Below are 22,587 nucleotides of genomic sequence, written 5' to 3'. Positions count from 1 at the left end.
TGCCTTATTCTGGCCCATACAGTAGTGCCTAACACTGCATGCCAGGCATTGCTCTAAGCCTGCACGTATATCATTGTTATCTCAATCCCACAACCTTATGAGTTAAGACTATCATTTGCTCCATTTTACAGATGACAAAACTGAAACCCAAAGAGTAACGTGCTCAGAGTTGTGCAATTAGCAGCGTTGGCAGGATCTGAACCCAATCTGCCTATCTCCAGACTCCCAGTTGTTAACTGCTACTCTCTGCTGCCTGGCCGGGGCCCCTATGCACACGTGCACTCTTGCACACACATGCTCATCCACATGGGGAAGGAGAGGAGGGGGAGGGGGAGCTGGGGTCTAGGAGTCAGTTCAAGCACCAGGGGGCAGCATAGGCCTAGCTTTGGCCCCTCAGCCCAGCCCTGTTTAGGGAGGGAAGAGGGGAGTAGAAACCTCCTCCCATCTCCGGGGGGGTCCCCAGAGACACCCTTTCTATACATCTTGTCTCTCACGTTTGGGGGCCCGGAGGCCTCTCTAGGCCCCTTGGCCTCCTTCGGCTCTTCCACGAGCAAAAGCTGCAAAAACCATCCACTAGTTCTGACGATGACTCAGAAGCTGAGCGCGACTTGTGTTTGTGAGTTTGTGTTCATTGTGACTGCTTGTGGCTCGGAGGGCTGACATGTCTGTGAGCGTGCCCCCACGTGTGTGTGCGTGGGGGGGGGGCAGGGAAGTTGTACATGTATGTGTTTGTTTCTGGGTGTGTCTCAGTGTTTACCACAGAAACAGGAACTTTGCCAAGGCTGCACAGCAGATTCCGACTCAAACTTGGCCCTTGGGAACCTGCAGGCAGCAGCTCCGGGTGGTGCTGGCTCCCACCAGGGTCTGAGGAGTAGGACCCTGTAGGGAGGGGGCTGTAGACGGTTTTCAGGGCAAGAAACTCCTCCTGGAGTCTTCCAGAATTCTGAGTCGTGAGGTTCCCTCCCCCACTGCCTTGCACCAGTGGTCACGCGACCTCAAGGCGCCCCGCCGCCAGGGGAGGAGGACCTAGGCGTTCCGGGCAGCTCGGAGCTCCCTGGCTGCTTTTCAGGGTCCTCCACTGGAGGGAGCGCAGAGCCCAGAGGGATTTGCTTCTCCAGAGGCCCTGGGGTGCCCAGTTCCTCCTGAGCCCAGACCGCGGGCCCCTGCAAAAGTTCGAGTATGGGAGACACAGTTTGGGGCCACGGGGCTCTGTTTGGCACTAGGTGACTTTCTGGAGAAAAGTTAATCGCTTTTGAGGGGACGCAGTAAGTGGGGATCAGCCGCCCCGCCAGTCTGGTCCCAGGCCGGGAGCCCCAGCCCTGGCTGCCTCGACCCCGTGCTCCCCCACTCGGCACAGGAGGGCACACACGCTCACCCCACTTTCTTCCTCTTCCTCCTCCAGCCCACTTTCTCTTCTCTGTGTCGTCAGAGCTCCAGGGAGGGACCTGGTTAGACGGAGAAGCCGGAAACAGCGGGCTGGGGCGGCCAGTGCTTACACCGAGGAGGAAGGACGGGAGAGGTTGTGTGCGTGTGCGTGTGTGTGCGTGTGTGTGTGTGTGTGCGTGTGCGTGTGTGTGCGCTGTTTGGCGGTGGCGGTGGAGGGGGGTGCGAGCAGGGCCAGCCCGGAACCGCCGGACGGAGCTGCAGCCCCATGGGGCCTGGCGGTGGCCGCTGAGCCCGGGAGACGACGGCAGGGGGGGTTGCCAAGGTGAGGGGATGCCTCGAGGGCGGCGGGGGAGCTCCGGCGTCGGGGCGGGGGCCGGGGGGCCGGGCGGGCGGGCGGGCGGGCGGGCGGGGGTCCTCTCGGGCCTGCCTGGGCGGGGCGCACGGGGCGCGGGGGCTGCTCCCCGGGGGCCGGGCGGGCAGGCTTCAACAGTCGGGGGGCCGCGGTGGGTAGGGCGCGCGCTCCCACCTCCCCGCGTGGGCCACTCTTCCACACCCCCGCCCCCGCCCCTCCAGGGCCCGCAGAGACGCGGAAAGGAGGGCAAGGAGGCGGCCCTGCGCCGGGGGAGGAGAGGCGGCTGCGGCCCGGGGCAGGGGGTCCTTGGCAAGCCCCTGCCGATCCCCCAAAGCTCGGCGCCCAGGGCGTGGCTGGGGGTGAGCGAGCCCCAGACCTAGACCTCATGGTGCCCCGGGGAAGGGGGAATTTCCCCCTGAAAAGCGCTCCACGCTTGGCTGCTGTAGACGCCGAGGCTGCCCGGCGGCGGCGCGGCTCAGCCCTCCCCGCGCGGGAGGCTCCGCGCCCCCGCCCCGCCCCGCCCCCGGCCGCGGCCCCGGCCCCGGCCCCGGCCCCGACCCCCCGACCCCGGCCCCCAGCCCCCGCCCCCGCCGGTCGCGCGGCTCTGAGGAGCGCTCTGGACTTTTGATCCTCGGGTCCCGCGGGCCGAGGGCTCGAGAACGGAGGGACCGAGGTGATGGGGTCGGGGCCACCAAGCGCGCTGGGGAGGACGGTGGCCGCGCGCGGCGCCTCCCCGGGTGGGCAGTGCTGGGGCGCGCTGGCCCCGCCCCTCCGCCGCGGCTCCTCCTCCCTGCGGTCCTGGGGGGCTCCGGCCGAGGGGGGCCCGCCGCCCGGCCTTGCTGCAGGGTGGCCTCCGAGGTCTGGCGATGCAGTACGGAGGCCAGGGCCTTGCCCGGAGGAGGCCTCGCCCGGAGGAGCAAAGGGGGGTGTCACTCAACCAGGGTGCAGACAGGAAGGGGGCACTGCCTTCTGCTCTGCTCGTGGGTTACCTCAGTCCCCACTGGGGTAGGGAGAGAGGGTCAAAGGGCTGAGCGCCTTGAGGGACAGGAGGGGAAGAGAGAAGAGAGGAGTGCAGTCCTCCCTCGAATCTGAAACACAGGTGTCCCAATCCAGGGCGGGAGGTGGTAGGGAAAGGCCTGTTGGAAGACCCTGAGCCGCAGGGAGGATTGTGCTTTTGGTGGAAAAGAGCCAGAGGGGCCAGAAGGTGGGGGGAGCAAGAGCCTCCGGACAAGAGGCCCCTCTATCCCTTGGAGGTACAGGGTAGGGGGTGACTCGGGGACTTTCCATCCCCATCCTCTCTCTCCTCTCTAAGAAAGGGGTATTATGGGAAACATGCCCTGAGAGACCCCTGGGAAAACTCTAGTACACCCTCCTCACCCTGCAGCCCACCCAGAAATGAGACTGCAACCCCCTGCCCTGGCTTTCTCATCTCCTCCTTTCAACTATCTCCCTCTTTTCTCTTCTGCCCCTGGCCTGTAGCCCAGCCTCTAGCTTCCTCTTCCCAGCTTCTAGGCTCTTCAGTCCAGGCGTTTGCTAACCCTACTTTTTCTCCAGTCTCTCCCACCTTCTTCCCAAGTTCTCTCTGCTTCTCCCTCTCCTCCATCTCCACCTTGCTTCTTCAACTCTCCTCCCACAGCCCCTCCTCTTAGGGTGATGGCATCTGGATGTGGAAGGCGCCCCCAGCACGGGGTTGGTTACTCCTTGGAATCAAGTCCTGATTTCCAAACTCACTTGCTCAGTGGACTTGGCAAGTTAGAGAACCTCCTCTAGACTCAATTTCTTCACCTATGAAAAGGCATAGTCATATATTTTAAAAATCACTGCAAAGCTATAGATAATAAGCTTTATGTAATGCCTCAGACATAGTAAGTGCTTAATTAACGGTAGCTATTAATGCTCTCCCATTCTCTGTCTCATCATCCAGCCTGGTAGTTTTCAAATTTTCTCGTGGAGCCCTGGGATTTTGAAGGGTTTCTCTAGGGATACCTTTGGGGTCAGGAGGTAGGGAGAGGGAAGTAGAAGCAGTAGAGTTCCAGGCCAACCACACTTGCTTTCAACAGAGGAACTCCCAGTTTTATACCTTTTATATAACTGGGATTCCACAGATTAAAAACCAAAATTGTCTACTACTTTAAAAATTTTTGGAAAGTTCTACACTCCTCCAAGCCTCATATTTTATGAGATGAGAAGATCAAGGCTCACAGTGGGGAGGTTCCTTGCCCACGGAACCAGAGCCAGCTCAGAACTGCAATTCATGTCCTCAGCCTTCTCTCAGAGAGCTTTCCGTATTCTCCCCACCTCCTCTGTCTTCCCAGCCCTCTGGCTGCAGCTCAGCTCTTCCCACCCCTTCACCCCTTTGTCCACCACTGAAAGGATTACTTTGTTTCAGGCCTTGATTGAAGATGTCCCCAGTTTGAGATTGTCTGGCTGTGAGGGGTGGTGGGGATGGCCTCTGGGGTCTGCAGGACATTGCTGGCTGTCCCCAGAACATAGGCCAACTTTCTTGGGTGCCTCTCAGAGTGGCCTTGTTCCTTTCCAGAAGGCACCCTGCAAACCCCAGATCATGTCTCTGTGGAGTCTGGTCTCCAAGATGCCCCCAGAAAAACTGCAGCGGCTCTATGTCGACTTTCCCCAACACCTGCGGCATCTCCTGAGTGACTGGCTAGAGAACCAGCCCTGGTGAGTCCTATCTGCCCCATGCTCATCCTCCAGGTCCTCCCACTCACCTTCCCTCTCAGTAGGTTTTCTCTGTCCCATTTTGGGACTTGGGACGTGTTATTCCCTACGTGGTGGCCTAGATTTAGTGGGGAGTCTGTGGCATACCAAGCAGAAGTGCACGTTGACACATGGAGTGGCCCCTCTGAGGAGCCTCAGCCAAAGGGGTTGGAGGTCGGGACTGGGGCAAGGGCACTTCCCATAGTAGCTGGAAAACTGGGGGAAAAGGCCCAGTTGGAGGCTGTACGGGGCCTGGATGAGGCTGTACGGGGCCTAGATGGAGGCTGTACGGGGCCTGGATGAGGCTGTACGGGGCCTGGATGGAGACTGGGACTGGGAAGGAGCCGCTGAGCCTTTGCTGAGGCACGGAAGGTCAGTAGAGCTGAAGAAACCCTGACCTGAGGCCACCTCATCTTGATCTTCCCACAGGGAGTTCCTGGTCGGCTCAGACACCTTCTGCTGCAACATGGCTAGCGCCCTACTTTCCGCCACTGTCCAGCGTCTTCAGGCTTCAGCGGGGAAGCAGGGGGAGGGGAGCACCATCTTGCAACATATCAGCACCCTGGAGGTGGGGGTCGGGGATCAGGAGGGAAGGGGATGAGGCTGGGTGGGGCTGGAGTGGAGCTGGGGTCAGCCTTGGACACTGGAAGAAGTTGTTTGGATGCTGGAAGCAAATTGGTGTTCCCCTGGTTAGCTGTTAGCTAGCATGCAAATTGGGTTTTAAAAGCATGCAAATGCATGAAAACTTCTGGCCTCTACAGTGGTGCTGCCCTTCGGAGTTGTGTGCGGTGTGCTTATGATTGGAGGGGAGGGGCGTGGATTGGAGGGGGAGGACATGGGTGAGAGCCAGCCTAACCCAGCCTGCCACTTTTCATTTCTCTAGAGCATATATCAAAGGGACCCCCTGAAGCTGGTGGCCACTTTTAGACAAATACTTCAAGGGGAGAAAAAAGCTGTTATGGAACAGGTAATGCTAATACCCCACCTCCCACCCCAGCTCATCTCCCTGGGACTTTAGCCTGAGCCATGAGAAACTAGAAGGAATTTGAACTACAAGATGGCTCGATGTTTTAGGCCCAGGATGACCAAAGGAGGTTCTGGGGGTCAGAACACCCCCCCAAGCCACACTCAGGGAAGTGTCAGAAGGAGGGACTGAAGGAAGAGAGGCCTGGGGAGGAGAGGGTAAGGGCTAAGAAGCTGATTCTGCCCGGAGAGAGTTCTATCCGTGAGAGATTCCAGGTCAGGGAGATCCTTCCAAGGCGGAAGGGAGCCAGACAAGAGAGGTAGTTTGTTTCCTTCTGGCGGAGCATGGCAGCAGGTACCCTTTTCTGGAGTGGAGGCCTAGTGTAGACAGATGGACAGAGTATCTCACCTCTGGGCGTCTGTCCCTCCCATGCAGTTCCGCCACCTGCCAATGCCCTTCCACTGGAAGCAGGAGGAACTGAAGTTTAACACAGCACTGCAAAGGCTGCAGCACCGGGTGGGGGAAACTCGCCTTCTCCGAGAAGCCTTGCAGCCAGGGGCTGAGGCTGGCCAAGGTGGGAGCTCGGGGCTGGCCCCCTAAGAGGGTTCTGGGGAGTGGGTGGGTAGGATGCCCTCTTGGCCCTTACCCTTGACTGAACCTCAAATTTATGTGTACCCCGGATTTCTGCCCTCACCCTCAGTGTCTCTGCGCAGCCTGATAGATGCTCCTGCCAATGGAACTGGGCCAAGGGAGGTACGTGATGAATGGGGAGGTGGAGTTTGAGCTCAGAGCACAGTGCTTGAGGGATCTCAACTCTGTGGAGGGATGGAGATTAGGTGTCAGAGAGACACCAGTTCGGTTGGGTAGGGGACAGTCTGAGGGCCTGAGCAGTGGGAAAGAGGCCTGCCCTCAGGGGCCGGGTGAGGAGCCCTGGCTCAGGCCTCCCCTGCCCGCAGGCCCTGGCCACATTGCTGCAGGAGACTGTTGGGGAGCTGGAGGCAGCCCAGGCCCTGGTGCTGAAGAGAATCCAGATTTGGAAGCGGCAGCAGCAGCTGGCAGGGAATGGTGCACCCTTTGAGGAAAGCCTGGCACCACTACAAGAGAGGTTGGGGCAAGACTGACGGGATTGGAGGGCGGACTGGGGGCGAGTGCCTGCTGTCCCTGCTGGAGGACCCACAGGTGTGAGAGATAAACCAGGCAAACGGGCCTTGGCATGGCCAAGACTCAGAGAAGCCAATCCCAGCAGGGCCGTGCCCACTGTCGTCAGGTCACGGCCTGCACAAGTGTGCCCAGGGCCGGGGGTGTGAGCGGGAGCTCATCCGGCCCATGCTTTTCTCTTCAAGCCCCTTGCTCAGAGGAATGGGAAGCCTTTTCCTATTTGGTCTGTTGGGTGGAGGCACCTTTCAATTTGCGCAAAAGTACCATACGCGCTGGCAGCTGACCTGGGTACCAGAGTCCTGGGGAAGAGGCAGCTGGGTTTCTGCAGGGGTCCAGGCACAGAGAAGGAACCTCACACCCAGAGTCAAGGCAGGTTCCTTAGCTCCTTCAGCCCAGGTGACTTGCAGCCACGCCTACTGCACATTCCACCCCTCTGCGTACACTATCCTGCTTTCTTTCTGGGTTTAGGGGCAGGGGGTTTGTGCTGGAGCGGGCAGCCTGAGCTCTGTGCCCCCTGACCACTGTCCTGGCCCCAGGTGTGAGAGCCTGGTGGACATCTATTCCCAGCTGCAGCAGGAGGTGGGGGCGGCTGGTGGGGAGCTTGAGCCCAAGGCCCGGGCGGTGCTGAGCAGCCGGCTGGATGAAGTCCTGCGAAGCCTCGTCACCAGGTATGCCCGCAGGCCCCCAGCCTGGCTTAGAGCACAGCCCACGAAAGGAAGAGGGTTAGAGCTGTGGGAAGGAAGGGTACCAGGAGGGGCCCAGCCACTAACTCCCCCGGGTCTTCACTCCGTCCAGCTCTTTCCTGGTGGAGAAGCAGCCCCCCCAGGTTCTGAAGACTCAGACCAAGTTCCAGGCTGGGGTTCGATTCTTACTGGGCCTGCGGTTCCTGGGGGCCCCCGCCAAGCCTCCGCTGGTCAGGGCCGACATGGTGACTGAGAAGCAAGCAAGGGAGCTGAGCATGCCCCAGGGGCCGGGGGCTGGAGCGTAAGTCGGGCTGGCAGACGCCTGTGGGGTTGGTGGAGGCCGGAGGAGCCTGGGGTGGGGGGTACCATGAAGGGCAGGGTGATGAGGAGGGAGGGCCAGGGTGTGTGTGGACCCTGGATGTCTAGGCAGAGGAAAGGAAGAACCCAAAAGGGCTGGAATGGGATGGGGAATCATGATTCGGCCACAATGAGGACTCTCCTTAAGAATCCACACAGGGAGATGGAGACTTGGGGCCGTAGTTCCTGCCTCTCACCCCTGGACACAGGCTCCTCCCCCAACTGGCCCACTCCCCCCCCCCCCCCAGGGAAAGCACCGGGGAAATCATCAACAACACGGTGGCCCTGGAGAACAGCATTCCTGGGAACTGCTGCTCGGCCCTGTTCAAGAACCTGGTGAGGGCTTCCGGGAGCAGTGGTGGTGAAGAGGGGGGCAGGGCTCCCCAGATGAGGGAGGTGTCGAGAGGCTATTGGGAACCCAGGAGAAACCCTCTGTCCTCACTCCTGCTCTCCTTCGCCGCCCGCTGCAGCTTCTGAAGAAGATCAAGCGCTGTGAGCGGAAGGGCACCGAGTCGGTCACGGAGGAGAAGTGCGCCGTGCTCTTCTCCACCAGCCTCGCGCTCGGCCCCAACAAACTCCCCGTCCAGCTCCAGGTGAGCTGGGCCCTGGACCTCACTCCTCAGGAAAGCCCTGGGGCCTGAGGCGTCGCGGTGTGGCAGTGCCTGGCACTTAGTGGACATTTGTTATCGACCAGGGCAGTGTTTTAAGTGTCTCTCCCTCTCTCTCACATGCACATTCACACAGAATTTGCGCACTAACATTATGAGGTAAGTACTGTTATTAGCTCCATTTTACACATGAGTCCACTGAAACACAGAGAGGTTGTGTAGTTTGCCCAGGTCACGTAGCCGCCAGGTGTTGGAGCTGGCATTTGAAACCTGGGGGTCTGGCTCTGAAGCACTGACTCACAACCACTTCCCTACAGTAAGGCCCTAATCTGCTTCAGAGACCCCTTGATGATACACCGGCAGCTTTTAACTATGTCGTGGGAATCCAGTAGCTTCCCTGCATTCTCAGAGCCAGCCCCCCCGCCCCCCCGAAGCCCCTTGATCCAGTAAGAAGATCCCCCTGTTCTCACCCTGCCAGGCCCTGTCTCTGCCCCTGGTGGTCATTGTCCACGGCAACCAGGACAACAATGCCAAAGCCACCATCTTGTGGGACAATGCCTTCTCTGAGATGGTGAGGAAAGACCTGGAGTGGCAGTGGGGGGACGGAGGGATGGAGGGAGGGAGGGGAGGAACAGGGGCAAGGTGGGCTCTACTGTGGGGGGAGGCGGAGGGCCTATGATCAAATGGGAGCGACCACAACTCCTTCCTTCCTCATACTCTCTAACCTCATGCTTTTATACTTCGGATGTCTTCTCATGCCAGTCTTAGCAGCTAGCATGTTGTAGCCCCCTAAACTGTTTTTGGAGAAGCACCATGTTTGTGAGCGAGCTGGGGGGAGGGGGGGAAGGTAATGCCTGGGAAGGGCAGCTCTGGAGGGGCAGGAGGGATAAAGGCCCCTCCAGAGGAGGAGGGACGATGATAGCCTGAAGTGCCCCGTCCTTCCCGCTTCACCCCAGGACCGTGTGCCCTTTGTGGTAGCTGAGCGGGTGCCCTGGGAGAAGATGTGTGAAACTCTGAACCTCAAGTTCATGGCCGAAGTGGGGACCAATCGGGGGCTACTCCCAGAGCACTTCCTCTTCCTAGCCCAGAAGATCTTCAATGACAACAGTCTCAGCATGGAGGCCTTCCAGCACCGTTCTGTGTCCTGGTCACAGTTCAACAAGGTCATTCCCCTGCTGTTCGGACCTCCCGCCCCTAAGCTCTTTGTCCCTGAGGCGCTCAGGGCCTTCCCATCCTGGTCCAGAGATTGACTGCTGGGGTCTTCACAAAGGCCCATCATGTCCACCAGGGAGGCCTCTGTCACCCCCAGGCAGGGAAAACCCTTCAGCCTGGCCGATAAGCCCAGAGACGTCCCTCATGTTTTGGACCCGGGGCCCTCTGTCCTCCCTCTTTACCAGTGACTTGCATGACTCATCCAGATTGTGTGTAAACACAGCTCTGATTCAAAATGACTTTGACCCATCAGGAAAATCGTTCCTATTGCAAAAACCAGGATGAAATCCCACAGGGACATACACAGTAATACCAGCTACCATGTGCTGACACCTTATAAACGCCAGGCACTTTAATGTCTAGGACTTTATGTGTGTTTTCTCACTTACCCCTCCCAACATCCTTTTGGGGTAGGTACTAGTATTATCCCCATTTTACAGGCAAGGAGCGTGATGCTCAAAGGGGTTAAGTAGTTTGTCAAACATTCTATCCCACCCCAGCAGGTGAGGCTGAGATAGAACCTCATATTTCTTGCTCTTAGCTACCCTATTTTACTGCCTCCAAAATGAGGTGGCTCAGAATCGGGTCTGTTACAAGAAATGGGGGCGGGGGCGGGAAAGATCTGAATGTCGCGGTTGATAACCAGCTGGGTAAATGCAGTCAGGTACTGCTTGCTCTCTTAGCAAAAGAAAGAAAAGTCTAAAAAAAAAAGAAAAAAAAAGAAAGAAAAGAAAAGAAAAGAAAAGAAAAGTCTACATGACCGTAGAACATGTTAGCAAAGGGAGCAGGACACTCACACTTGGCAAACTACCTTCTCTGGACTCCAATTCCACGAGGCCTAATTAACGATGGGTGGAGCACAGCTCTAATGAGGGACTCTGGCCTGGACTTTCTGGGCTACATCCCAGCTCTGCCTGTCACCAGCGTGTAGACCTGGGCAATTACTTGACCTTTCTGGGCTTTCGTTTCTTCATCCGTAAGGTGGAATACTTATAGGACCTACTTCCAGAGGCTCGTAAAGGTCAGATAAATTAATTAATGGAAAAGGCTTGGAGTACGGCCTGGTGCGGTAAACGAGAGGATTGGCCATTGTCATCAATGAGATCTCAGATCCCGTTTGGTCCTTCAGCTCTGTGACTCTGTTGCGTGAGCCCTCACAGCCCAGTGCTCTAAGTAAACCCTAGCTCTGGTCCTCCTATGTTCACACTAGCTCCCCACCCCATTCCCCAGGAGATCCTGCTGGGTCGTGGCTTCACCTTTTGGCAGTGGTTTGATGGTGTCCTGGACCTCACCAAGCGCTGTCTCCGGAGCTACTGGTCAGATCGGTGAGTCTCTGCCCCAATGGCCCGAGCAGCTGTACCTCTAGCTCCTCCACAGCCAGGATCCCTACCCTCCATCCTCTCCTTCATCCTGGCCAGGCTGATCATTGGCTTCATCAGCAAACAGTACGTCACTAGCCTTCTTCTCAACGAGCCTGATGGAACATTCCTCCTTCGCTTCAGCGACTCAGAGATTGGGGGCATCACCATTGCCCATGTCATCCGGGGCCAGGATGGTGAGGTCACCCCAGCCGGTCCTCTGTTTCTGTGCCTGTGCCCTCTGGGGTTTCTTCTGGGAAGGAAATATCTTGGCCTTCCTTGATGCCACGCCTGATCTTCAGGATCCACCTTCTTTCCTCTCTTCTGTGGCCTACCTTCTCGTTGTGAGCTCTGTGGGGATGGAGATGGGTGGGTCTCTCTCCGCCAGGACTCCCACCCTCACTCTCCTCTTCCTCACCTTGGTAGATTGAGAGTGGGTCCTGTAGAGGGGCTGGATGGGGGGAAGAATGTCTGGACAGAGGGGCTCAGGGTCTCATTTCTATTGTAGGCTCCCCACAGATAGAGAACATCCAGCCATTTTCGGCCAAAGACCTATCCATTCGTTCACTGGGAGACCGAATCCGGGACCTTGCTCAGCTCAAAAACCTCTACCCTAAGAAACCCAAGGATGAAGCTTTCCGGAGCCACTACAAGCGTGAGCTGGGGCTGGCAGTTCTGAACCTTTCCTCTGCCCATCTCTTCCATACCGCCCCTCCCCCTACACACTGTATGTTATCCCTGACTCACCTCTCCGTTTTCGGAGCCCTGTTTGTCCAACTTGCCCATCAGCTATGCCCACTTTTCCCACATCCCTTCCTCCCCAGTCCCGGGGCACTCCATGGCTCTCCTTTCCTCCCCACAACAGCTGAACAGATGGGTAAGGATGGCAGGGGTTACGTCCCAGCTACCATCAAGATGACTGTGGAAAGGTGAGCGTGGTGCTGTGGTGGGCGGTTGTGCCTGGTACTAGTTACTGGAAGAAGTGGTGGCATCAACCCTTGGTCAGTCACACATACCTCCTTCCCTCCTCCAGGGACCAGCCACTTCCCACCCTGGAGCCCCAAATGCCTACCATGGTGCCCACTTACGATCTTGGAATGGCCACTGAGTCCTCCATGAATATGCAGCTCAGCCCAGATATGGTGTAAGGAGCTTGAGGGACAGGAATGGGAGTGGTCTGTGCACACACAGGTGCTTAGCATGGGCAGCTGGGAGAGCTGGCATCGGGGGCTGGGAGGGAATTTCCTTTTCTGTGAAAGGGATTCCCTATCTTGAGACAGGGGGTTGGGGGTGTCCAGGAAAAGGGCTGGCATCAGGGGGGGTCTGCTTTCTTTCTCCAGGTCCCAGGTGTACCCACCACACTCTCACTCCATGCCCTCATTCCAAGCCCTCTCCAGGGAAGATGTGTTGCCAACCTTCCAGGAGTAAGTGGAAGAACCTTTTGGGGAGGGGACAAGGATATCCACCCGCAAGGGGGATGGGCATTTGCATTTGTTAGGAGAGGCTCCTCTGTGAGAAAGGGGCAGCGAAAGGCCAGCACTGTCTCTCTTCTGTCCACCCCACTGAGATGTTAGTGGTTAAGTGTAAGTGGTTAAGATAAGTCCAGACTTAGCCAGGTTCAAATTCCAGCTCCACCACTTACTGACTTTGGCCAAGTTGCCTACCTCTGATGCCTCATCTGCCAAATGGGGAATACTGATAATAACACTACTAATACCTTCCTTGGGGATTATTGTGAAGGTTGAGTTCGTGATACCTGTAAAGCTCATAGCAAGAGCTATGTTAAGAATTAACATAACCTCTCTTGCCCTTGAAATCCACTATTTATCTGCTGTCTGGATTTTTGTTTATTCATCTGTTTTGGCCTTGAAGTGGCCTAGACACTTTTCTTCCCCAAGTAACACTTTTATTATAACCGCAGGTGCTTATTAAAACGTGTAGATAAGGCACGACATCTCCCCTCCTGGGAGTTGAGGTAGGGAGGAGACTGGGGTGCTTAAAACCACCGGAGTCCAAAAGAAATTAGCTAATTCAGGGGTGCCTGGGTGGCTCAGGCGGTTAAGCATCTGACACTTGGTTTAAGCTCAGGTCATGATCTCAGGGTCATGATCTCAGGGTCATGGGATCAAGTCCCACAGAGAGCTTCCCCCACCCCCAGCAGGGAGTCTGCTTCTCTCCCTCTCCCTCTGCTCCCCCCAAACTATAAAGAAATTTGCTAATACAGCCCTCCTCTCCTCCCCCAGTCCAATCCCCAACACATACACATTTTACAGATGAGAAGACTGAGCCCCACAGCTCACCCAAGACTATAGAGTCAAGAAAAGGAACTGGAAATTGTTGCCTTATTTAATGACCTTGATTTTGCAAAACTGTGCCCTTGCCTAGCCTTCCTTTCTCTGACTGTGCCCTCTTTCCTGTTTCCAGATCTCACCTGCAGATGCCCCCCAACCTGAGCCAGATAAACCTGCCCTTTGACCAACCTCACCCTCAGTGAGTGACAGCACCCCTCCTGGCCCTGTGCTCCCCATGCCTTCCCCCTCCCGCATCTTAATTCCTTTTCTGGTCTTGGCAGGGGCCTGCTCCCATGCCAGTCTCAGGAGCATGCCGTGTCCACTCCTGAGCCCCTGCTCTGCTCAGATGTGCCCATGACAGAAGACAGCTGCCTGAGCCAGCCGGTGGGAGGGTTCCCTCAGGGCACCTGGTGAGTGGCCGCCTGGGGGTGTTGGCTGGGTGGGGACTGAAGGAGTGGGTGCCATACCCACCCTATTGCTTCTCCCCTTCTTCCTCGCAGGGTCGGTGAAGACATGTTCCCACCCTTGCTGCCTCCTACTGAACAGGACCTCACCAAGCTTCTCCTGGAGGGGCAAGGGGAATCAGGGGGAGGGTCCTTGGGAACCCAGCCCCTCCTGCAGCCCTCTCACTATGGGCAGTCTGGGATTTCAATGTCCCATCTGGACCTAAGGGCCAACCCTAGCTGGTGATACCAGCTGCAAAGAGAGCCCAGAGACACAGCTCTTCTATCCCCACGGACCTGCTCTGGACACCTGCCCATGCTCCTGCCAAGCAGCAGATGGGGAGAGTGTCCTCCTATCCCCACCTACTCCCTGGGCAGGAGGAAAAGACTGCCAGGAAAATGCACAGTGGGTGGAGCCTATCCACTCCTTTCCTCCTACCACACACCTCTGTCCTCCTCCTTCCAACGCTGGAAGGGAAATTCAGGTTCCAAAGTGAGACACGCCCCAACACGCCTGCACACGCAGCGCACACACACACACACACACACGCAGCTCTCCCTGGAAGATGGGGCTGAGTAGGAAGGGGGCTGGGCAAGAGCATAGGTGAGGGCTCGGAGGAGGACTTCTCCGCCCACCTCGGAAAGAGCCCAGGACACACATGTAGAAACACGCAGACACGTGCACACATTTGTACTAGAGGTTGGGGACTGAGGGATGGGCTCAGGTCCTGGCTGGGGTGGGGGGCGGAGGGATGGAGCAGCAGTTCAGAACCTGGGTCAGCGGAGGTGGCAAAATCTGTACACTCAGGTTACTGATGTGGGTAATGCCCAGATTAAAAAAACAAATTTCAAACAGCCCCAAATTCCTGTCAGGTCACGTGTAGGAGATGGCGCAGAAGCCCAAGGGCCGTGCTTCACGGCCAGCTGGGTGAAAGCGTGTGAACTTGAGCGAGATCACACACGTTAGTCGTTAGGGCCACAAAAAACCTGTATCTATGTGATCTCGCCTGCGTGACGACACAAGTTTGGAAGTGTGAAACACTGAACAAGACACCGGCGAGTGTGCGGGCTTCTCTGATGCACGCTCACCCACATGTACTCGGCTTTGGCATGACTGTGGCCCCGGTGGGTCTACATGGCCGTGACATCTGTATGTGGCTCTAGCTTTGGTACCTCAACACGCCAATCCTCCCCAGAGGCAGGGGGTGAGTCGGGGACCCAGGCCCAGGTATTTGGTCCTCCGAGTGTATGAGGGGGCCCTACCTGCTGCTGCTTTTCTATTTCCCCATCCACTGCCAGCTTCCCTCCACACCCCCATCCCCATGCCACCCTTTCTCCCCTGGGGGGGTGGTCATCGATCCTAAGCCATAAAATAAATTTTATTCCAAAATAACAAAATAAATAATCTACTGTACACGATCTGAAAAGAAAGACGCTCTAACTGCTCAGACAGGTGCTGCGGTCCAGCCCCCAGCTGCAGGAGACCCTGAGTCCAACCCAGGCCTCCTGAGGGGGCCGGTCGAGGGGACCCCGCATCCACCCTCCCCATCATCCCCAGAAAGGGCAGGAGGGAAAAAGTTGCTGAGGACTTGGGGGAAAGATGGCGATAGGTGGGCACACCGCAGCACTTGTTAAATTAAAGAAACAAACTAGAAGCACAAAAATGGGGGAGCAGAGGGGAGGAGCAGGTCCAGTGTTCCCAGGCCCCCAGTTGTGGGGGGAAGCATTGCCATGTTTAGCTGTTGGACCTTACCAGGGAAGTCCCCTTTTCCCCCATGTCCAAACTGAATCCAACTGCTCATACCACTGGTTGAAGCTACAGAGAATGGGAGTGTGTTGTGTAAGGGAGGGGAGAACCCCAAATACCCTGGAGCCAGAGTCCTTGCCCCCTTGCTCTGGGCAAGGGTGAAGGGGCACCACGCACCCTCCTTGTGTCCTCTTGCCAGGCCCCTGCTCGTTATTGCTTGAAGCCCCATAGTTCTACGCCCATGGAGCAGGTGGGGAGGCAGGAGAAGGGCAGCGGAAGGATCCAGGGTTGTGACTAGATGCCAGGGATGGAGAATGTAGGAGTCTGTGTGAGCCAGAAGTCCCGAATCCTGGGTCTGAGACCACCAGTGTATCCCTCACTGCCGGCTGGCCTCAGCCTCCACTTTGACGCTGCTTCTGCGACCTTCCACCAGAGCAGGATGGGGTCCCGGGGCAGGGCATCGGTCCAGCAGCCCTTCCTCGAACTCTGTGGGGAGAAGGGGTAGGCAGGTCAGGAGGCTGCGGGGTAGACGATGCAGAGAGGTGGCTGGACAGGAGGCGGGAGCAGAGGAGACCGCGAAGACCCGCTGGATGTGAATGATTGCCTCCTGCTCACCGCACGCTTACAGGTGTGGGGGGGTTCGGTAGCCAAGTGTGCGCATCCCCCTCCCCTCGCTGGCTGTGTGTAGTGCTCTCTGTGTGTCTCTCTCCTTCTCTGTCTCTCCCGCCTCCGTTCTGCTGGAATTTCTGGTTCTGTCAGGAGCTGTGGGGGTGGCTTGGCTCTGACCTCTCCCCCTCCCCCCTCCCAGGCTCTGCCGCCCCCACTCATCCCTGGCCCCCTCCCAGGCCCCACCTACCCTACCATGCCCCTCCAATTTCTTAGAAGCCAAATCAAGGGGGAACACAGGAAGCCAGCCTCCCAGCTCCTCCCCCAAGAAGAGCCCCCTTTCCAGTCCCCGCCCCCACTTCCCACCCACGCACAGTTTAAAAATACCAAGCCAGGGTTGGTGGCTTTGTCTGCTGCATCACTCTCAGCCCAGCCGCTCTGGCCCTCTGGCGGACTACTCCCTTCCCCCATCCACACACAAAGCATCCCCCTTTGGGCAACTCTACTTCTATCCAAGCTAGGCAACCCCACCCTATCGCTTGCTCTACTCTCCCCTTCCCTCTCAGAGGCAGTTCTACCTCCATTTCCCTTGTTGGTGGCCTCCCTTTCTGTTCCCCTCGTCCCCCATTTTCTGTTCCCCTGTTCACCCTAGTGCCCCCTTCACAAGTCTCCATTAGGATCAGCCCCTCCCCAGTGGGAACTGCCCTGCAGGATCCTCCTTTCCTCAACCCAAGGCCTGAGTGGCTGAAGCCCAACCATCCTACTGCCTGCTTTCTCTGACGACTACATCCCTCTTCCTCCCACCTGGCCCCAGGACACCAGGATTGCCGGGTGGGGCCTGGGTGGTAGGGGTGCTTGGGGACAGCACTGCTGCTGCCTCACCTGCGAGAGGCGGCTTCGCAGGCACACAGGGGCTGAGGCGGCCCACGCGGTCGTGGGAGACGAGGCGGGCTAGCCGCAGCCCCTCATCCATCAGTGTCTGCTGCAGGATGTGGCGGCTCCACAGCCCATGGGCTGGCAATGCCAGAGGCAGGTCAGCAGGGGGCGGCGTCAGCCTTGGGCATGACCCCACAGCTGTGGGCATGGGCATGGATCAGGTAAGGGACTACAGTCAACGGAACCCCCACCCTCAACCACAAAGCAGACCCATTGGCCCAGGCCCGTTGCCCCCATCCAGCCGGGCCTCCCAACCCTGTTCCAGGCAGTTGTCTCTTGGCTCCTTCCTCCCACCTACTCCACCCCCAGAGTGAGAAGAAAAGTATTCTGATGCACACTCACCCTGCAAGTGTCCATCAAGACTCTCCCCAGACAGGCTGGCGCTGTCTTCCTCCAGGCTGGGGCGGTATGGGGGTGCATAGGACTCGGGGCCTGGGGGAGGCTGCTGGAGTTCAGAATGACTTTGCTCTCCAACCTGTGGATGCCCCAAATGGGGAAATGAGGACCTAGCATGGGAGGGGGTTGAGGGAGGCTGCACTAACCCCCTGCGGCCACCCTGGAAACCTACCTCCTGTTTTAACTTCTTCAGTGGAGGGCCTCCCAGTTCTTCGGGGTGAAGCCTGCGAAGACCAGAGCAATAAGGAAGGTGAAGCTGGGGAGGGAGACACAACGGGCGGAACGCAGAACTGGGTGAGGAGCACGCGTTATCTCAAGACTCCAGGAGTCTGCAGCTCCCACACCGCTACAGTGGGGGAGCCTACTGTGGGGGAGCCGACACAACCTGAGGCGGACGGAAGGAGGGAGCAGACCTCAGACAAGCGAGCTTGGCGAAAGCAGGACAGGACGTACACGTGGGTAGGAATAAGGCCTAGATGCACCCAAGCAGCAGATGAGGCTGTGACCCGCTCCTTGGCAGAATCCTAACCTAGGAAGGACCTGGGGAAGAGAGTCTCACCTGGAGCCCTTCAAGGAGGACAGGTAGGTGCTCTCTCGGGCCACTTGGCGTGACAGGGAGAAGAGCTCCACCCTCCGCAGTAAGAGCGTGTTGTCCCTCATGCAGAACTGGGCAGCGGCTTCGTTGATGGTCAGCTGTGGAGAGGACCACCCGAGCGTCAGAATCCTGACTCCCCACTGCCTCGCCCAGACCCTTCACCCTTCACCATCGGACATCGAAGCCCACCCCTCAGGTGTTGCTGAAGATGATAGTACGTGGCTTCCCAAAGGACCAAGACGGAGGCCAGCACCCACAGCTTCCTAGGAACGCCGGGAGCCCCCTCCACCTGTGGGGTCCTGAGGGGCACAGAGCAGGACACCCGGGCTCTCGCCTGCACCTCCCCCTTAGTTGAGGAGGGCAGCACTGCAGTGGCTGGGGTTGGGCCGTTGGGGTGGGGGGCGTGGGGTCCTGGTCAAGGGGCAGTGAAACAAACCTGGGGAGCGGAAAGATTCTCTAAGGCGAATAGGCTGAGACCTGGGAGCCGAGCACAATACTGCGTGGGGTCCTCACCTCATGCAGGCTGAGCTGCTTGCCCTCCCTCCGCTTGGAGTCAAAGCGGCCGTAAATGATGCTGTATTTGCGGATCTCCTCCTCCTTCTGACTGTCGTTATCGTCCATCTCAAAGATGTGTCCTACGCTCCGAGCCAGCTTCTTGTTCAGCTTCAGCAGGGACGTTACCTCCCCTGCGTCCCCCCTGGGGAAGCTCCGGAAGATCCTCTCCACACTCTCCACCACCATGCGCACCATCTCCGGTTCCAGTCGATCTGGGCCACCCCCAGCCCCGGCTGCTGCCAGCCCCCCAGCCCCAGTCCCCTCGGGGACTCCTCCCCCTGCAGGTGGGGAGAAGGGGGGTGAGCCTGCCTCCTCTTCTCCTCCCGCCCCAACGTCGGACTCTGGAGTGCTCCGTCCTGGCCAGATCCGGGGGTCTCCTGCCCCAGGTCCCCCAGGCAGCGGTGACAGCTTCTCTCCAAGTTCAAGGGGGCTCTTGGGGCTGAAACTGCGGGCACTGCCTGCCTTTTCCCCTGGGCTGCTGTGCCCGTTGCTCATGCTCCCTTTCCGGGTGCCTGCAGTCTCGGAGATCTTGAAAAGTGGAATACTGGAAACAGGCACAGCAGGCACAGGCTGGCTGAAGAGCCCTGGGTTGGTGGCCCATTCTCTCAGGGCCTTCTGCAGGCGTCGGACATGGAGGGGCTTGGTGGCCATGCCCACAAGGGCCATGATCTCCAGGAACTCCTCCTCACCAGCCTCACACAGTTGCTGCACATCGTCCCCTCCCTGCTGGATGAAGGTCTCATAGTAGGAAAGCAGATTGGCGCGCTGCAGGACCCGGTACAGCTGCAGCTCCCCCAGTGTCCGAGGCAGTGCCATGGCTCGGGCACTGGGCCTGGAAAGGAGGAGTGCGGTAGAGAGGGAGGCAGTCAGTACAGGTCCCCCTGCTGGGTACCCACCCAACACTCATCCTGCATCCTCTTCCCTGCCTGCTTCTCATCCCCCTCCTCTGAAGGCTCGCTCTGCTGGATACCCAAGCTTGAACACAGACTATGAGAACTGGGCATTACCCAGAGGCAGAAACACCCCAGTGCCACACCAGACTAGCCACAAGTCAGCCCAGTCTAGGCTGAAACCAAAGACTCTTCGCTACCATTCTCAGTTTTTACTTTTCTGCCTTGGGGCAAGGAGACCAGGAGCACTGAGGCCAGCCACGGCCCCCGGGATGGCTGGGCCTCCTCCTCCCCTCAGCACGGGTCTTCACCCTCCGCCCTAAACGCCCGGCAGTTCCAGCATTACTCAAGGTGACTTTCCAAACTGAAGTGCACGTAGGACCCCGTGGCCTCCCCACAGTGGGCTCCTGGGACCACTGCCGGCCAGTTTCACTGCCTGGTGGCATCCTACCCAGGTGGCTGCGAGGGAGGGGTGTGGCCCTTTCCCACTCGGCGAGCTCGGCTGCGCTCCCCTGAGCTGCTCCCCTGACTGCTCGGGCCCTCCCCTGTCCGGGCTGCCCAGGGCCCCTCCGAGGGCCCCTCTCTGGGCAGTGACCCTCTCCACCTGCTGGGTAGGTAGGCCGGTCCGGTCCCTTCGGCTCAGGCACGGCAGGGAGGAGTGCCTCAATTGTTCTGCTCTGGGGCCGTTCCGCCCACGCACACTCCTACAGTGGCAGCGTCCGTGGGCGAAAACCGCCTGGGGGCTCCCACCTCTCTCCTCTCCCTCATTTTCCACCCACACCTCCAAGCGGAGCGGGGGAGACGCTCGAGGCCCCCGAGGGAGGGGCTGCACACCGAAACTCCCCTCCGCGGGCCGTAAATAAAGCTAGAGAGGAGAAGGGGCGCCTACGGCCAGCCCCGCGTCTCCACGGCCCTGCGGATGCTCCGGGGCTCGGGCTCGGCGGCGCCGCTCCTCCCGGACCCTGGGGCCCGCGCACTCCGTACCGACGGAGAGCGGGGCGCTCGGCGGCCCTCCCCGGCCCCGTGACCGGCCAGAGCTCCAGGACTTCCCCTGGCGCTCGGGGGCCCCCACATTGCTCGCAAGGGGTTCACGCGCCAGACCGCGGCGGCGGAGTAAACGGGGGATGGAGGATTAGGTCTCACTGTTTCACATCCAGCTTCACCCGCTCCCTCCCTGCTCCCCGGGCCCCCTAATTCGAAGACGCACCCCCTTTTCAAGCAGTCTCCACCCCCCACCCCCGTCCCGCTTCCCCTCCCGTCTCCCCGACCTCCGCCCTCCGGACCCCTTCCCGAGCCCGGCTCCACCCATCTCCACTCCCGCCGCTCTCCTCTGCCCACTAACTTGGGTCTGGGCTGCGCGGTCCGGCGGGCGCTGTCCCCTCCGCCCGGCGGCTGCTCGGCTGTGGGGGAGGGCGCCCTGCGCATGGACGGCCGGCGGCCGCAGGCTGCCCCTCTCGGTGCCCCGCGCTCGGCGCCTGGCGCGCGCTGCCGCGGCCGCGGTCCGGGCTCCGTCCCTCCCTCCACGTCTCCTCTCGGCGAGCCTCCGCGCCTCTGTGCCTCGGCCCCCCCCTCCCCGGCTGCGCCTGCCGCCTCTCCGCGCCGCCGCCCCCGCAGGACGCACGGGGAGCGAGGCCCGGCGCTGCGCTGGCTGCCGGGCGGGCGGAGGGCGTGGGCAGCGCCGGGGGCGGGCGCCGGGGGCGGGGGGCGGGCGCCCGGGCCTCCGGGCCGCGGTGCAGGCGCCGCGGCGGAGCGACGGCGGGAGGCGGGGCCGGGGGGAGGGGGCGTGGAGCGGGGGGCGGGGGCGGGGCCGCGGGGCGCGGGGGGCCGGGGGGGCCGAGGCCGGGCCGCGGGGGGCGGGGCGAGGTCGCGCGGTGCCGCCCCCGCCGGATGCGCAGCAGGCCCTCTCCGCGCCCACGGACCCACGTGAGCGCCCAGCCGGCGACATTCCTACCCCCCGCCGCCCGCTCCTACCCCGGGGCGGGGAGCGGACTTTCACCGCCACGCGCGGGCACACGGAACACGGAGAAGCGCACACGCGTGCACACGCGCCGCGGGAAGTCCGCGGCCCGCCGGCCGGGAGCCGGGGAGAGTTGGCGGGCTCGGGGTGCGCCCGTCGGCTGCCCGCGTGCGCGCGGGGCTCGGCAGGAATCCCCTGGCGGGCCCGGCGCTCCCCCGCTGCGACGGGCGGCCTCGCGAGGGCGGTCCTCGGGGGCCCGGGCCTCCACCCTGCTCGCCTCCCGGTCGGAGCTCGGGGCGCAGGAGCGGGCGGGCCGTGCTCGCGGCTACCGCGCCGGGTGGCCGGGTGGCCGGGGGTCAGGCGGGGGGAGGGCTTCCCCTCCTGCCTCAGCGCGTCGCATCTCTTTTGCTCCGCGGAATTCTGTGGCAAGGCCGGGACCGGGAGGATGGCCCTTCCGCGGATGTTTTTAGGGGACCAACTGCACTCCAGAGAGTCTAACGGAAGACGGGCTGGAGGCCGGGGAGTCCGACGTGGCTCCCGGCGGTGGAGTTGCAGGGAGGAGCTCTCTGCGGGAGCCGGCCCCCCGCAGCCCCCCCGCAGGCCCCCTCCCGTGTGTCTCTCCTAGCCCCATCTGGTTCCCATTACGCTCCCGCCCACGGCCCGGAGGTCGGGGAGGGGGAGGGGGCGGGGGCGGGGGCCGGCGGGGGCTCCCAGGGCCCGGTCCAGCCGCTCCAGGCCGGGCTGGGGCGCGAGCGGCCTGGCTGCGGGAGCCCCCCCCCCCCCCGTCCGAAGCCGCAGCCCCGCCCCGCCATTCCGCACTTGTGAGTGGCCCGGGGTCGGCGGGGCGGGGCGGCGCGGGCGGGGGCCGCTTCTGAATTCCGGCCCCGCGAGGGGACCTTTCGGCCTGGGGGGGTGCGCCGCCGGGTGGGATTTCGGTAGCTGCGCTGCTTGTCTCCTTCCCCCTGAGCCCCAGACGCCGCGAAGGAGAGACGGCAACGGGCGGGATCCGCCCCGCGCGCAGCGGCTGCTCCGGGGCGCCCCCGACCCCCGGGGCGCCGTGCCCCTCCCCCACCCTCTGGTTATTTTGGAGCTCGGGCTGCCAGCCGCTGGCCCCGGGTTTCCACGTGCCTCCTCCCTCCGCCTGCCCACGCGCCCCGTGACGCACATCCTCCGCCCACGCAGCCTCTGTTCCAGGCGCCCCCCTCCCTCCCACCCGGGCCCCTTTGGGGCGGCGCCGAGCCCCCGGTCCGGGGAAGAGGGCGGAGGGGGGGAGCGAAGCCCGCGATGGGTCACCGCCTGGGCGCCGGGCGCTTGGGTCCCAGGCCGGGGAGGAGGACGGGGGAGGAGCCGAGCCCGGGGCCCGAGCGCTCGGCCCGGG

At 60.6% G+C, this 22,587-nt stretch overlaps 2 protein-coding genes across 5 annotated transcripts; one reads left to right on the top strand and one right to left on the bottom strand.

The window, feature by feature from the left end:
• The first annotated feature begins 456 nt into the window (after positions 1 to 456).
• Positions 457 to 14,946, top strand: STAT6 (signal transducer and activator of transcription 6). Of its 3 annotated transcripts, none has more exons than XM_072842863.1 (23): positions 459 to 616; positions 1,403 to 1,708; positions 4,278 to 4,417; positions 4,883 to 5,021; positions 5,337 to 5,420; positions 5,853 to 5,991; positions 6,118 to 6,170; positions 6,374 to 6,522; positions 7,112 to 7,243; positions 7,371 to 7,559; positions 7,864 to 7,951; positions 8,086 to 8,208; positions 8,702 to 8,794; positions 9,180 to 9,386; positions 10,666 to 10,760; positions 10,854 to 10,990; positions 11,302 to 11,448; positions 11,659 to 11,722; positions 11,827 to 11,937; positions 12,134 to 12,217; positions 13,218 to 13,283; positions 13,366 to 13,494; positions 13,585 to 14,946. In XM_072842863.1, the coding sequence occupies exons 3-23, from the start codon at positions 4,302 to 4,304 to the stop codon at positions 13,772 to 13,774; spliced, it is 2,535 nt and encodes an 844-aa protein (XP_072698964.1). In that variant the 5' UTR covers positions 459 to 616; positions 1,403 to 1,708; positions 4,278 to 4,301; the 3' UTR covers positions 13,775 to 14,946. The 3 variants fall into 3 exon arrangements, with proteins under 3 accessions (XP_072698965.1, XP_072698964.1, XP_072698966.1); XM_072842865.1 differs by lacking the exon at positions 459 to 616 and adding an exon at positions 1,126 to 1,265; XM_072842864.1 differs by lacking the exon at positions 1,403 to 1,708 and having other exon boundaries at positions 457 to 616.
• On the bottom strand, positions 14,886 to 20,809 carry NAB2 (NGFI-A binding protein 2). Of its 2 annotated transcripts, XM_072842866.1 has the most exons (7): positions 20,595 to 20,804; positions 18,321 to 19,194; positions 17,772 to 17,905; positions 17,385 to 17,436; positions 17,159 to 17,291; positions 16,763 to 16,954; positions 14,886 to 15,760 (listed from the first exon to the last, which is right to left on the bottom strand). In XM_072842866.1, the coding sequence occupies exons 1-7, from the start codon at positions 20,675 to 20,677 to the stop codon at positions 15,651 to 15,653; spliced, it is 1,578 nt and encodes a 525-aa protein (XP_072698967.1). In that variant the 5' UTR covers positions 20,678 to 20,804; the 3' UTR covers positions 14,886 to 15,650. The 2 variants fall into 2 exon arrangements, with proteins under 2 accessions (XP_072698967.1, XP_072698969.1); XM_072842868.1 differs by lacking the exon at positions 16,763 to 16,954 and having other exon boundaries at positions 20,595 to 20,809.
• Between the last annotated feature and the right edge of the window lie 1,778 nt (positions 20,810 to 22,587).

This window comes from Canis lupus, chromosome 11 (assembly GCF_048164855.1).
Source record: "Canis lupus baileyi chromosome 11, mCanLup2.hap1, whole genome shotgun sequence".
NCBI classification, from domain to species: domain Eukaryota; kingdom Metazoa; phylum Chordata; class Mammalia; order Carnivora; family Canidae; genus Canis; species Canis lupus.
This window is presented reverse-complemented; position numbering and strand designations above follow the sequence as displayed.

Bases quoted from the DNA above. Each gene is read 5' to 3' on its own strand.
- STAT6 (XM_072842864.1), top strand. From the start codon at position 4,302: ATGTCTCTGTGGAGTCTGGTCTCCAAGATGCCCCCAGAAAAACTGCAG. The intron at 4,418-4,882 runs GTGAGTCCTATC...ATCTTCCCACAG, and splicing joins TGGCTAGAGAACCAGCCCTG to GGAGTTCCTGGTCGGCTCAG. The intron at 11,449-11,658 runs GTGAGCTGGGGC...TCCCCACAACAG, and splicing joins TTTCCGGAGCCACTACAAGC to CTGAACAGATGGGTAAGGAT.
- NAB2 (XM_072842866.1), bottom strand. From the start codon at position 20,677: ATGCGCAGGGCGCCCTCCCCCACAGCCGAGCAGCCGCCGGGCGGAGGG. The intron at 17,292-17,384 runs GTAGGTTTCCAG...GGGCATCCACAG, and splicing joins TGAAGAAGTTAAAACAGGAG to GTTGGAGAGCAAAGTCATTC. The intron at 15,761-16,762 runs GTGAGGCAGCAG...TTCTCCCCACAG, and splicing joins TGCGAAGCCGCCTCTCGCAG to AGTTCGAGGAAGGGCTGCTG.